General features: G+C 48.5%; 1 protein-coding gene across 3 annotated transcripts in view; it reads right to left on the bottom strand.

Annotated features, from left to right (window-relative positions):
- Nucleotides 1-1173: 1173 nt before the first annotated feature.
- LOC124463278 (transcription factor SOX-6-like) overlaps nucleotides 1174-15532 on the bottom strand; it is a 43880-nt gene continuing 29521 nt past the window's right edge. For all 3 annotated transcript variants that reach the window (XM_047015109.1, XM_047015110.1, XM_047015111.1), the window contains 4 exons: nucleotides 14821-14926; nucleotides 7337-7510; nucleotides 5647-5863; nucleotides 1174-4507 (listed from right to left, as the gene is read on the bottom strand). In XM_047015109.1, the coding sequence (XP_046871065.1) occupies nucleotides 4204-4507; nucleotides 5647-5863; nucleotides 7337-7510; nucleotides 14821-14926 (801 nt within the window). In that variant the 3' untranslated portion in view covers nucleotides 1174-4203. The remainder of the gene's footprint in view (nucleotides 4508-5646; nucleotides 5864-7336; nucleotides 7511-14820; nucleotides 14927-15532) is intronic.

Raw genomic sequence — 15532 nt, forward strand, 5'->3', positions numbered from 1 at the left:
AGAACCTAATAAGAAGAATGTTTGCTGATGGCTGGCTAGGCCTTATGAACACATTTATTAGAAAATCAGCAACACAGACAAAAGGACAATAAGATTATAGATTGAGAATGCAAGTTAGTGGCTCTGCATCATGCCGCATCAAAATGAATAAATATTTTTGCACATCCCTCCAGCACAAACAATCCAAGAACCTCACATGTGTTTTCCCAAGATTATCCTCTTTTTTTTACTACTCTTTGTACATTTTCAACCTGTAAATGCAAACAATGCATGGTGATAGAAATCAGTCACTTAGTTTAGATTTGGCACGTGACCGTTGAAGGTAGTCAGGAGGATATTACACTGGACGGGGGTGTACAATATGATATATGGATTTCATCATGAGAAGTATTTGTCTGTAATTCCAAGAAATATATATTAAGTGCTTGATGCTCAAATACATTTTAACCTTTGTCTCAAAACAAGTGCCTGATTTAAATACCGACTAAACATGTACAGTAAATATTTCTAATAAAAAGTGTCCTGCCCAAGCCAATTTAACCGAGCATCCACAGTATAATTTTGATTTGATTTTTGAGTTCCTTGAACTGTCTGATGGAGATCATTGAAACATGTGAGGTACCTGGCTTAACCAGCTACAGATCCAATATTGCTCTCTATCAACAGGGAGAAATGGTCAGCATCTACATGAGGTACAGTGACTTGTCAGGTTTAAGAACATGAAATTGAAGAATAAACACTGATGTAAAAAAAAAAATTCAAATACATAACTTATACTTCACTAAGTACTCATGAACAAAATATAATTCTATTTTCTATGTTATATTTACAATAAAATCTATGATGAGATGGCAAATTTGAAAATAAGAAACCTTTTTGCGCTCCAATTCATTAAACATCTGATTTATTCTAATTCTCTGATTGTCCTTTTATGATGTTCAACTGACAATTTTAGAGCCAACTGTGGCTAATAAATACAATAAAATGTCTATTTGCACTATGTAGCTTCAAATACAATATACAACACAAAACATAAGACCAGCACAGTTGTGAAGTTGGGTTTTTCCTAACTAACCAGGGACTATGAAAGCCTTCTGTCGAATTTACTGTTCACTGTCTCTCTCTCTCTCTCCTCTCTCTCTCTCTCTCTCTCTCTCTCTCTCTCTCTCTCTCTCTCTCTCTCTCTCTCTCTCTCTCTCTCTCTCTCTCTCTCTCTCTCTCTTCTCTCTCTCTCCAAGGTGAATCTGGAGCTTAAACAAAGTTTTCATTCATCATGTGTGTCTTTGCATAAATAAACAAAAACAAAGAAAGGTAGACAGAAAAATGACTTCAATATGGTAACTGTGAGAATGAGCCTACATGAGATCAACTGATGACTTTGTTCATTCAGGGTTTTTTTCCTCATACAACAGCTTCACATTAGTCAGAATTGATAAAAATACAATTTATATCCAGTGCTTATAACACTTATAAAACATTGTCTCATTGCGAGATATAAGTTCTCTTTTTTTTCTTTTTTCTTTTTTGGCTATACAAGCGCAGTCAAGTTTCAGTCACATCAACAATCCTTTTTTTTTACTACCAGCCCACTGAATTGGTTTGGCATGGTCATGGAAATATGTACAAATCTCATACAAATCAATCGATCAATCAACCAGCAAACAGAAGGAACAGCTTAGAAAATACTAGACAGGTTCACCTGGAGGGAAATCCGTTTGAGTTTCTGTGTAGGAGGATATCCTGAAAAGCATTGTACCTTATAACACCGATAACAAACAAGCAACAAACCCCCCCAAAAAAAACAGAAAAAAAGCTATGAGAATTGACAATGAGGTGCGTATTATAAACTTCTAAGACTTAATATAAACGCTTTCAAAAGTTGACAACACAATAACAGCCAGCTCTGAATGGGGGGAGAATAATAAAAGGACTAAAGAGCCATCTGTACCAATTAGACCTGGGAGAGTGATGCAGTGACCAGCAGTGGGAGGCCTGGCCTGGGACAGTCAGTGACCAGTCATTTAGATGCTTAAAAAAAAAAAATAGAAAGATATAAAGAAACCTCTGGGCTTCAAATGAAATGGACAGGTTCAAGGGCAAGGGAGGAGAATAGCAGGGCTCATGCATTAATAATGCTGTATTTGAGATGATACCCTCTCGTCAGTCATTTTAATAATCCCCCACAGCTTGATGTACTTGTTCCATCTGCTCGCCAGCGCCTGGTGACTGGGCCAGGGCAGGAGCCAGGGCTGGGGCCTCACCACCCGCTCTTTGATGGAGAGCACAATGAGCGCTACGTCCCCCTGTTCTTATTGTTAACCATCCCTCCCAGGCGCTCCCCGCCACTCCGAACCAGATGGCGCCCCCTGGGTGTAGGGGTTACCACGGGCAGGGGTCAGGACAGGACAAGGCAGGCAGGGAGTGACTCGCAGCCCTGTAAAGATGGACTGATTCTAAACAGAGAGGCCTTGCCTGCTCCTAATCTGTAACCGGCACTCCATAAGGTAACAACCTTAGGCCTGCTCCTTAAAAAAACAGAGTTTAAGACTTTCTTGTAGGGAATTTCATAGTTGCTGTTTCTGACAACATCATGCTATTTGATATTCCATATTCCATATTCCTAGTTATTACAGGAGATAAATGTATTGTAATTTGCCTTAAAGGCATGTTAATATCCCATCAAACACCTACGGTACCACATCCCACATCCTTTCCCTTAAGACCACTGCAGTAATCAACACAGTGCATAAACCCAATGGCCATACTCTGCTTTAAGACTTTCTCGTGTCAATTTAAGATTTGTGATGTCTAAAAAGACTTAAGATAAAGTTAAGTAAGATTACAAATAAAAGAAGAAAAAAAACAGTTTTAGGACTGACTTAAAAGTTGCCATCAAAGTTGGGGCTAAAGCATTTAGCAGTATGTACTGTAGCTACACATTGTACAACAGCAATTTGTAATTGTAATGCCCCTAAAGCTGCATTTCACTGCCGTTCCAATCCCACAGATTGGAAGCCCTTGGCCCCTTGGCATTCTGGCCTGATTACAATCACTCTGATTAAGAACTTGGGGAGTAAGACTTGAGTTGGAGAGCTGAGGGGTTAGAGGGGAGTGCTTTTAGTGCTCTCTGTAGACAGGGCTGGTGACACAGTCCTGCTGGCCACTGCATCGGTCTCACTGGCAAAGAGCTGCCATTTCAAACAAATACACCAGGACAATCGCATCACTTCCTGTTTTAGACACAGCACGCTGATTCCAAATTCCTGAGAGTTTGACCTTGTTGGGAGGAATTAAAGAAAGCCTGGATTTTTACACTAAACACGATATCAAGAGATTGTCTACAACCAATGCAGTCTCTCTCTCAGAACTCAAGTGTTTGATGGTACAAAAGAAACACTAAAATGCATGGCACGCCTGCAAAAAGTCGTACAGTTAGTTTCAATTGTAAATAATATAATTAAAATAATAATAATAATAAGGGCAATAATTGTAATAAGAATAGTAAGGTAAATAAGAATAAACATACAGGAGTTTTATGCATTCTTCCCTCTGTCAAATTGTGAAATTGTTTTGCTTTGAGCAAGGAAGAATTTTCTTAGTTATTGTGTTTTCTCAATTGTTGAAAATAAGTCAGATTCAAAACATTCACGAGCTGTTGGCTGGCACAGCATACCTGAGTGAGAATTGATAACTCCCATGATGAACAGAAATGCTATCAAAAGCCTTAACTGAAGTGAGAGAGAGAGAAAATAAAATCTAACTTAAGAAAAAGGTAAGACTGTAAGAATTATAGATTCATATTAAAATATTACATTTCAAGTCCTGTCATCAAAAATTGTACAGGCAATGACCTAATTGTTCAAATGTTCATGATCAAAACACAAAATTAAACAATGAAATAATAAAATAAAAAAATCCAAACTTAACACAACCAAAACAGCTTCACACACTGTAAGAAACATTTAAGACCAATTAGCTGTTGATTCTGATCGAGCCACACATGCATGCAGGCTCCTAAATGATATATCATCAGATTTTTTTTTTCTTTTCAGTTTTGAGTTTCGATGTGTCGTTTTTTTTGTTTTTTCCTTCTTCTATTCCTCCTCATTCAGACGCGTCTTTCCCTCTGGGCTCTATCCAGTAAGAGTCTGTGTGTTTGCACGCTAGTGTGTGTGTGTGTGTGGCTCTCAACTTGGCGAGGCCTCAGTTGACGCTCACAGGCTCCTGTGTCTCAGTCTCACTGCTGTAGTCCGATTTGGGCTCGTCCTCAAACTCCTCGTATATGTCCATCTCGTCCTCTCCGTTGACGGCCTGGGTGTTGACCATGGGGCTGGGCTCTAGCTTCATGTTGTAGGTGCTCTGGATGACGGGGATGGTGGGCTCGGGGCTGGCCGAGGCACTGGAACACTCGGACGTCATGTGGGGGGAGGGCGTGGTGGTTGCCATGGTTATGGCCCCAGGGTAGACCACACCGGCGCTGGTACTGATGGGGATCTGCGGCTGTTGCCTGTTGAGGAGAGAGAGAGAGAGCAGAGCAGAGAGACAGGGAGGGAGAGGGAGAGAGAAAACATAGGAGGGAGCGAGGGAGACAAAGAGAGACAAAGTCAGACCATCTGAGCCCCTTCAATTACCACGATGTAGCAAACTCTCAGGTCCTGATTTGACAGCATCTAATGTATAAGAAACGTCCCCACAACTATGCTGACAGCAGAACACTGATGACCACACGCTGGTAGGATGAGCAAATGGAAAGAATGCGGCCCGTGTGCGTGCCTCCCCACTAAAGACGCCTCCATTTCAGCACTCGAGCTAAGAGGGGCTGGATTAAGTGTTCGCCACAGAGGTGTGCGCTCAGCCAGCGGCTCTGCTAAAACCATTTGGGGGGGCGGGAGAGGGGTCTCTCGACAGGGACCGTTTTGGGACGTTCGACAACGGGAGCCTCTTTATTGGTGACATAAAGCCAATTGGTGGTTAGCAGAGTCGGCTCTGGTGCTGCGCGTCCTGATTGATCCGCCAGCGATCGTCTGTCTTACGGCTGACGGGGGAACACCTGGAGAGGGCTTCTGCTCGCTGACCACACACAGTAAATTAGGGAGCCGCGCTCCAGTCTGCTGCCCCGCGGCCCCTCTCTAAATCTATACTTATGTTTTATACCCTGTAATAATGTCTGCATGTCCTTCTGTGCTCGTTGCCAGCTATTGTCTTGGATTGATAGATCGCTGCTATTAAAAACCACTTGACGGCCAGAGGGGATGTGGAAATGTGTCACAGTGCCACCGTGCAAGCGGGAGGAAGGTGCCGCCGTCACAGCGCGAGGAGCACGCCACTTGTCCGGGGAGGACGAGACAGTGTCAACAGGTTGAATAATCATCGGGAGCGAGAAGTACAGGTTTCACCGTCCAAAATGAGTTCGGTATTTAAGTCATCAGAATGATTGGAGGGTCAGCGTGTTATGTTTTGCTATTTCAATCGGGCCAGACACGCCGTGAGCGCGTCACGCAAATTTGAGTATGCGTGGGGATTTCCTTCAGGGGAAATCTGTGCGTCTAGGCGTGCATGCGTGGGAGAGAGAGTATGTGTGTGAGTGTGTGTGTGTGTGTCGCGCCTGAGCTGCTCTAGCTGCGGCGTTCTTCACTGTGCACCTACCCCACAGTGAAGAACTGCCTCATCTCCTGCCGCCGCGAGCGCATCATCTGCTTGTACTCGCCGATGCGTAGCTTCTTCCCATCGATGATGCAGGTCCTCTTGGGCCGGGGCTTGTACTTGTAGTTGGGGTACTTCTCCAGGTGGATCTTGCTCAGGCGAGCCTGCTCCTCGTAGTACGGCTGCTTTTCCTGGTTGGACATGGATTTCCAGCGGGAGCCTGCGGAACACGTCAACAAATGTGCTGTCAGTCACGTGAAGAAGGCCACACAGAGCAGAGATGTCCGTGGTGTGAAGGGTTTGAGAGTCATGTACATCGGATTCGATCCTGCTCAAGTTGCTGTTCCTAAAATGAATGTTTTGTAGTGATAGAATCGACCAAATGCTTTCGAAAATGTAATTTTATTCTTCGAAATTTGCATATATATTTCTTTAAAGTTATACTAGCCCCTTTAGATTTACAACTGATAAAACTGTCAGTATAGACATTTTGTGTGCGCTCTATCATTTTATAATCCCAATAAAGCCAGTATGCGAGGGCTGACTGGTGGTGAGGCTGGACAGGTTCAAGCTGGGAGTGAGAACAGAAACAGCACCAGGCCAGTAAATACTGCTGGCTCTCCGCTGTGTCCAGCCCCTGGCTGACGGCACGTTTAACAGCCCTGATCTATAGACTCAGGGCGCTGAGGGGACGAGACCCATTTACCCGCCGTCATTTTTCATGACAAACACTGACGCCGGTGACGTGTGGTAAATCCTTCTGAGTGCCAGCGCTGATTGAGCCACCGTGACCAATCAGACAAGAGCCTTGCATTTACCCCCCCCCCCCCCCCGCCTCCCCCCCCCCTTCCCTCAGAGCACAGTACAGATGTTTACGTACACAGAGACAGGTATTAACCACAGTGGGCTGACATTAGAGCACTCCGGATTAATTAACCTCTCGAAAAGAGCAAAAAGTCGTCAAGAGATTGAATTGCTCGAGGTTCCAGTGGGAGCACAGTTTCTGGTTCAGAACACAGAGGTGGAGGGAACTAGACTTCTTTTTTTTTGGAAGGGAAAAGAAAAAAAAAAATATGTTGAACCTATCACTGAGAGGCTGTAGGTGGGCTCTCTCTTCCTGAACAGTGGTGGGTTTGATTTTCCGGGCCTGTTGCTCCGCCACACAGTGTCGCAGTGTTTCATGAATGCCGTTCTGTTTCTTCTTTTTGATCAATATGGAGGTTTAAACACTACACGTTTATCACTGTTGCCAACAGCCAAACAGCCCAGTGTTTATGTCCAGCTGAGGAGGGATTTGGGAGAAATGGAGAATGCTTGGGAGGGCACCGCTACTTCAAAATGGAAGGCATTATTGGATACCCATTTTATAATTGTAATGCAGTAGATCAAATTCTATTGCGGGGGCAAATATAAGGAAAAATACTATTATTTTCATAAGGAAAATGGTTCAAATCCATTTTTACAATGTGCCCATTCACAGGTCCATTGGCTGCCGTGATCCTTGACATATCCACTACAGACACATTTCCGTGACCTAAAATGTATTTCTAAATCGGAATCTCGATCGCGGCTGCTTTTCTGTGTTTGATTTGGAAAACCAAGGCCAAACGAACCTAACACAGGAAGGCAGACAGACTCGCGCTATACATGGACACTGTTATGGTAGGCTCAGAGATGGGACAAGATGTTTTACCCAGGATCTTGCTGATGTTGGAGTTGTGCATGTCTGGGAAGGCCTGCAAGATCTTGCGCCGCTCATCCTTGGCCCACACCATGAAAGCGTTCATCGGCCGCTTGATGTGGGGCTCGTTGGTGTTCCTGCCTCGCGACTCCCTGTAGACCCGGGCCTCGGCAGTGCTGGCGCCCCCTGTTGGCCAAGAACAACAAAGACGAGGGGTTTATTTCTGTTCTTTTGCTCCCAGGACACACCACGACGAGAAGCAGGAGAAGAACGAGAAGAGAGAGCAAAGGGAAGCTGTTAAACAACTGCCACAGTACAGGGCCTGGCTGGGGCCAGCTCCTGGTGAGGGGGGTGGAGACCCTGGGTGGAGACCCTGGGTGGAGACCCTGGGTGGAGACCCTGGGTGGAGACCCTGGGTGGAGACCCTGGGCCCCCTCTCCCATGGAGCAGGCTGCCTTGGCACTCCATGTTCTGCATGGAGAACAAGGGACCATTGTAGAGGTATTCTGTCAACGATGGACTCATTCTACAGAATCAAATATCAATGCAGAACCAAAAGAAAATGACTTAAATGGCTGTTGAATATGTTTGTCTGGGTCTCTGCGTGTATTCCACGCTACTATTTTCAGCCCACATACATTTCAAACTGATGTAAAGAAAGTTTCTATGAAACCCAAAGTGGTGCCAACTTAAATAACAAATGGTGTGAGGAAGTTCTCATAAGAAAAATAAATCAAGGAGGGGAGCAAGGCTGCCAAACTCCTAATAAAACATCCTAATAAAACACAGAACGATTTAACACACAAGTGTGTACATGCAAAAACATACACGCATGCCCGCACACACGCACATACACACACACACACACACACACACACACACCAACAGTGTGAGATGAGCGTGTGCAGCAGCCAAGTGCTGTTTCTCAATCAGGCCATTCACAATCAGCATGTGAGAGTCTCCCTCCGTATTAAACTGTATATCAGACTGATAATGATTTCTGTTTGCATGCGCATTTGCCTCCTTTTATATGTAAGATGTGAAAGAATTAAATAAAAGCCGTATGAATATTTCAACAAACAAAAACATGTTGATAAACAAGGCTTGAAAAATAAGACAAAAAAAAGGCTTTCCATATGCTATGATACATCTTTAATGATGTAAAATCTGGAAAAGAAAGCTTGGGATGGCTCATGCATATTTCATCATCCACATGTGAAGTGTTCTCATTTGGATCCTCCACCAGCCGTCTTGGCACACGTTACCTGCGGTTTGATTTCTATTATTATTTCAGTTGATAAACAAAATCAAACTCTTAATGAGTAATGGAGCGTAGTGCTACAGAGGGATGAATCCGCTAACCCCCAAACCCCCTCCACTGCAGCTCTGAGAAGGAAGAGGGAGGAGGAAGAGGCTGCCGTGAGTGAGACAGGAAAGGGTTCGAAGACTCAACTTTAGAAAAGCAGGTCTGGAACTATCTCCCTGAGTCTGTTACTGCAAGTGGCACAGTGGGTAACACAAACACACACACACACACTGCCTTACGTCTCCCTGCTGTGCTGAGGAGAGACAGCCATGTCCTGACTGATAAGGGGCATGGAGGTCCCGTGGAGGTGGAGGCCTGATAGGTCTGATCTCCAAGGGTGAGGCCTGGGACTCGCTTGGGGCTCGGATGGGGCTCAGAGGGAGTCAGGCTGGGGTTCGTCCATCCAGCAGGAGGCCCCATTCTCCCCGGGCCCCTGCCGGGCACTCAGGGTCTCCCTATCCATTTACACCAGCTCATGTTTAACAGTCGTACAGACACATTTCTGATCCGGGGAGACGGCCTTTATCTGGGGAGGGGGTGGGGGGGGGGGGCAGTGCAATTTGCCTCCTCGCACAGTCACACTGCATCAAGCAGGGCCCAGGGGGACTCCCATCCCTTCATTTAGCCTCCGCCAGAGGAGACGAGGAGAGACCCAGAGCTTCAGTCCCATTGGCCGTCTGACGGTCAGCCCTCTCGTCCTCCTCTCCTCCCGTGAACTCCACACACTGCTCGCGTGATCCGAGTCCCAGGGGGGGGGGGACAGATTCACCTCAACGGAGCCCTCCCCTCTTTCCGACCTGTCCTCCAGCCTCTCAACCACAGGACCACAGACGGTCCTACCTGTCCACTCGCCCCGTCGTTTTCATCCCGTACCGCTTTAAACCGTTGGGGGATTCAGGAATAATACACTGGCTTTGCAGCCGGCGATCCCCCCACAGTACATTAATTTCATTTAGCACGCACTCACCGTACAGGATGAATTGATTTCACTTTGTTTGGTTTTGACAGCCATGTTTATTGTGCAATGAAATGTAGGGTGGCGGTGGGGCTGACAGTATCCATCAACGCGGGCCAATCTGCTGACTGCCCGCCCAGATGAAGGTATTCATTAGGCCAGGGGAGCGCCGCTCACTCAGCTCCGACAGCCAGTGTCTGCGCCCCCGGGATCGCTCGCTCTAATTTACGATGCCCCCCTCGCCATTACTCCAGCCCTGACACTGATTCAGCAATTTATATACTGGCATGCACGCGTGCGGGCAGAGGTGAGCATCTTACGAGGAGGGGGTCGACGCGACCCGCGCGCCTGTCGCCCCGGTCCTTCTCCGACGACGACGGCGGGAAACGCAGCGACAGTCAAGTCCATCAGACATGGTCCCTGGATCGTGTGACGGAGGGCTGGGGGGGGGACGGGGGGGGGGGGGGGACGACGAGGAAGAAAAGCCTGTCTTCTCGCTCTTATCTGCTCCAGCAGCCCGCGAACGCGGCCGCATCCGTCTCTGTCACGGGGAGGGGTTAGGACCCCGCGGGAGGTGCGGTACACAGCGCCGTGTGGGACGTCCCGTCAGGGCTGTGTGCCTCCTGCCTCTCTGCGGCCCCGCTCAGGACGTGGGGAGAGCCTGGAGGGGCGCTCCCGGTGTCCCTGTGGCCTGCGGTCTCTACCGGCCTCTGGGTGACCGTGATGCGCTTCCACCAGAGCCGGTAGACCAAGACCGCTCTACATCCATCACCCCCGAGTTACAACATGAAACAGCAGTTTAAGACAATACTGTTTATCTTACTCACTCCACAAACAAGGCGCAAAGCCTGTTCTGACATTTACAAATGAGCATTAATTGATGTTTTTGGGAGCAAGCTGTTTCGGAAGCAGTTAGTTAGGTGTGTGATTGTGTAAATAAATACAGATGCTTAGCTGTGACAGGGGCAGCCCCCCCGGGTGGAGGCCTGGGGGGGGGGGAGGGGGGGGGAGAAACAGGCGAGGGCTGCTTAATAGAATTTATTGTGATTCATGAGGCCTGTAGCTCAATGTGACGGAGCGATATGAGAATCTCCTTTTAATTTGTCTCTCCTGTAGACACAGTGGATGAGCAGCATGAATTACAGAGAGGGAGGGAGAGAGAGAGGGGGAGAGAGAAGGGGAGAGAGAGAGAGAGAGAGAGAGAGAGAGAGAGAGAGAGAGAGAGAGAGAGAGAGAGAGAGAGAGAGAGAGAGAGAGAGAGAGAGAGAGAGAGAGAGAGAGAGAGAGAGAGAGAGAGAGAGAGAGAGAGAGAGAGAGAGAGAGGAGGGATGGTGGAGAGGGAAGGAGGGAGAGATAAATGCAGTGGCAAAAGGGGCCAGGGAAAGGGCAGAAAGGAGAAGGAGGGAGGCAGAAAGAGAGGAGCACATTGAGGCCAACAGCAGGGAGAGGGCGAGAGAGACAACGGCAGAGCGGCAAGACCAGCGTGAGGAAGATGAAGCTCGGCAACCCCTTCACACCTGTGTGCTGCAAGCTCCAACTCGACCGGGCGCAGACAGGAGGAGCCAGAGGGTGGTCCCGCCCCACGACCCGCCCCCCCACCCCCACCTCCCCGGCTTTGTTCCGAGGGCACACACGGCGAGTGTCACCCAGGAATCTGCTCAGGAGGACGGGCCTCAGAGGGCAGGCAGCGATCACACCACGATGCCCAGCCCTCCCCTGTGGGATCCAACCACACACCTCTGACTGCAGGGATTTACTGCTGACAATAGGGACGCTCCATAGGAGAAGGATCTGCCCAGATAAATGTGTGTGGACTGATATGACAGGGAGCCGCTCTGTGCTCCCATTCACAGCCAGGCCGGCTAGCCGGCTGCTAATTAAACTATTTCAAATGACGAGTGGATAAAGCCCTTCTTCAACACGCCAATCCATGCCATCGCTTCTTCTTCGACCATGTTGGATGCTTTGAATTCTGCATTCGGTGTGGTGTTTGTGTGTGGTGTGTGTGTGTGGGAACAAATGACTGGCATGTTTGCACTTGCAGGCTATAGCTCATGCTTTTGTCTCCAGTGTGTTATGTGGCAAGCCATGACACTTAAGTGGAGCATTCCTTTTTACACCTCACTACTGTCGACTCGAATGAATCAATAACAAGTGACCTGGGCTGACATGTTGTGTCTGTGCACTCTCTGGCACGCAATCCAGCTATTGCAGCCATATACATATGTTAAATACAAAATTAATGTGGGTCAGTCATTGTATAAGGATATGTTTTACGGCACATTCATGTTTTTCGAATTATTTATGAACAAAAACATGATTTGTTTCATTGTTTGGGGAATTTAGCTGACATCAAAGAGGCATGCTGATTGATCATGGTGATCTATGCTGCTATTGTTTTTATCGCTGTGTTCCTGTGCCCTCAGGCACCTACTGTAGAGACACCAGGCTGCGCTGGGAATCTCCCAGGCAGTAAAGTCAGCCTGTTATTCCCATGGCCTCTGCTTGCAAGCAAAACAAAACCAAAAAAACACGACTTGTTTCCAAACAATCATCTCATCGTAAACTTCACAACAGCTCTGAGCTACCAGCACCAACATAAGCAGGGACTCCATGTTGGGCTGTTGGGCGGCAAGAATACGACGCCGGTCCTCCTCACTCTCTCTCCGGCACGACGGCTTGGCCTGGTCTCCTCTGTCCGGCCCACCTTGTTCCACTTTGGCTGATATTGTCGTAGTGTGTCTCCAGATGAACGGGGTTTCCTGCCTCCCTGCATCTCTCAACGCCCCCTTTGTTCTCTCCCAGGACCCTTGGTGACGGGGGCGGTTTAGACAAACACACCAGCGACCCCAGCGCCGTGCACACAAGCCTCCGCGCCGCCATATGTGAATGAACAAAGGGGGCTGGGCTGAGGCCTTTTGTGGTATTTGTTAATGTTTTTCATCTGAGCTTCGAAAGACCTAATGACGTTTGCGGTGGGCCACTGCATGTGGCTGGTGGCTTTTGCGAAATGAAGGAAATTCTATCTATTTCCATACACCCGCGCCACTGTTTTTCAATGGCCCTCGTTAGAACTTTGGCAGCTGTTAATTCGGTTGCTGCATGCTTGGCAAATATTAGCTTAAGGGATCCTAAAGCTTTCTGTGAACTCCCGTGATGACAGGGCTTCGCTGTATACTGGAGCTACTCATTGCCGCTGGTTTGTTTTGTAGGTGCCCTGCTCCACACCCACGCCCACACCCTCCCCTCGCAGCTTGCTGAGGTGTAGGGGGATCTGTTCAGTAAATTCCCCTCTGGTCGGAAAGCAACAAGGTGTCTCTGTAATTGCTGCCGGGGCACTGGGTGCTGAGGTGGCTGCTTTCTCATGAACGCTGCTTTCCCCCTGTGGGTGTCGGCTTCTCTGCGAAGAATCGACTTGGAAAAGGAGAGTCAACTTTGCAGAATGTTTGGGATGTTTCCTAATGTTCACTGAATCACCACCTCTAAAATGCCTAACCTTGTAAATGATTTGATCATTGTTTCTTATACATACCATTTACAGCTTGTACCACAGATTGAGGAATTTTGGGGGGGAATTTGGGTTTGAAAACAAAGATTTAAAACCAGGTGTATTCGGATTTACAACCTTTACAGGTATCACCAGTGAGATGCTTTTAATGTGTGTCTTTTATGTGCATCACCGTTAAACTGTCCATGAATCATGTGGGTGTTGAAACAGAGACAGACATACGGAAAGGCAGACAGATATCTTTGTGGAGAGAGATGACATGATGAGTGTGTGGTGAGCTATGTGCAGTAGCCTGGCTCCCAGCCACAGCTCTCCCCCTCTGGGCAGAAGACCTCTGTGGCCCCTGCCTCTCCACTCCTCTCCTCTCCCACTTCCCTCTCCCCTCTTCTGCTCTCCTCTCCCTCCCTCCCTCCCTCCCCTCCTCCCCCCCCGCCTCTCCTCTCCTCTCTCTTCCTCCCTCTCCTCCCTTCCACTCTGCTCTCCTGTCCCTTCCACTTCCCCTCCTCTCCCCTTTTCTCCTCTCCTCTCCTCCACTCTGCTCTCCTCTCCCTTCCTCCCTCCCTCCCTTCCACTCTGCTCTCCTCTCCTCTCCCCTCCGTCTGCCCCTAATCCACAACCCGCTGGGAATGGGCTGCGGAGCGGCGTCTGGCGCTAGCCTTTCCCTTGGCCCCGCGCAGGACATAAAAGGGCACAAATGAGCCCCGTCGACTGGGCTGGTGCACGCCCCGCTCCTGTCTCGACTCCACAGTGGCCACAGAGAGAAGGTTCCCACTGGGGGGTAGGGGACCTCCAGAACATCTGAGGCCAGGAGGGGAGGGACAGGGTCTGCAGTGGAGGCTGACATGGGAACGAGCTCCCTACGGCCACAAACTGCACCTCTCATCCACCACTTACTGTATGGGTGTGATGTGAAAAGCAGACACGATAAATAATTGAGCTCCTGGCTTCAAGTTGGTAAACAAGTAGGTTTATGCGATCCGTCGGGCCGCCGTGTGGAGGATAAAAGTGTGTTCTAATTATGTTTACGTGTTTTTTTTGTGGCACTGCCCGGTGGGAAATGCTCAGTGATCCAAGAGCGGCGATGGCTTGCATTGTCCCGAGAAATATCTAGCCCTCCATCGCCGCCTCCCTCGGCCATGAAAGGTGAGTCAGATCCGTTTCCCTCCCCCTGCCTTGGCTCTCAAGTACCATGGAAACTGCCACAAATATTTACGTCCGACAAACATTGGCGCAGCGAGGCGTCCTTCTGCGCTGTTTGTGCTCCGGAGCCACAAAGGCAGATGACGCGTTGTCACAGTGGTGCTACCCGAATTTACACCCCGGTGGCCAGGACCTCAAACAAGCAGAGCACCAGGGCCGGAGAGGCTGGAGAAGGGCCAGCATTGTCGTCAGGCACCCTGTCCTCTGCTCACCTACCTGTGAAAACCAGGGAGCGGCGGGGCGCTTTCAAGAAGCTGACACACGCACACACACCCGGCGTACACATACACACACCTCCCTATGCCAGCCCTCTACCCTCCCTCTGCTCCGTTTAGACACACACAGAGCTCTAGGAGGAATCCAGACAGTTCGAGGAGTCCTGCTAGTCTGCCCTCGCCGATTTGAAGGCACACCGTTTGTGAAAAAAAAAAAAAGGCTAAAACGAAGCGAAATAAGCAAAGCCAATCAAGAAATAAACGGGGAAATATCAGGATGGAAGAGAAGTGAAAATATGAAACGTGACTTACCCTCCAGATCCTCTGGCCGGGTGAGGTCGATAACTCTGTGTCCAATCTTGGCTTCCTCTCCCAGTTTGCCGAGGTGATGACCGAGACTCTCAAAGTGAGCCCTCTCCTACGGGGACAAGCAGAGGAACCACATTCTCAGTCTGACCCCCCAAAAACATCAGCCACACAGCGTGCAGTTTTCTATAAATGCTGTCAATCTTTTCATGTCTGTACGACGTACTAATCAATCGTTTCAAAGACGCATGAATCCCAGGGGCAAATCTGAAAACGTCTTTGATAAATGCAAGATCTCCTCCTATTGTAAGGTGAACTGAATGCTGCATTGTCACTGTCCACGTCTCTTTCAGAATGGGCCATAATGCTAGGCAGGATGTGAGGAAACAGTCGGAGCCAGGGGGGGCCAGTAAATAGATTTACAGAGGAGTACTTTGTGATCCTAAGCACACAATGGGGCCAAGGCCCTCTCCGCAGCGTTCCCATTTCCCCTCCGTAATCTTCTCTCTCCGTACAGTAGCGCACCTCCCCTCCTGCCCTCCTCCCTCCCTCCCTCCGCTCCCTCCCTGCTCCTCTTGTCTGGAGCGCGGCGGAGTTCAGAGCCCATCATTTATTCAGGGTTCATGCTTTGGAGAACACACCGTGTTTTCCCCCTTTTGTCATGTAGCTTTCATGCTCAGATTCAACTTGGCATCATGTTGTACTCCAGGCACAATGA

The sequence above is a fragment of the Hypomesus transpacificus genome, unplaced genomic scaffold (genome assembly GCF_021917145.1).
Source record: "Hypomesus transpacificus isolate Combined female unplaced genomic scaffold, fHypTra1 scaffold_271, whole genome shotgun sequence".
Classification (NCBI taxonomy): Eukaryota; Metazoa; Chordata; class Actinopteri; order Osmeriformes; family Osmeridae; genus Hypomesus; species Hypomesus transpacificus.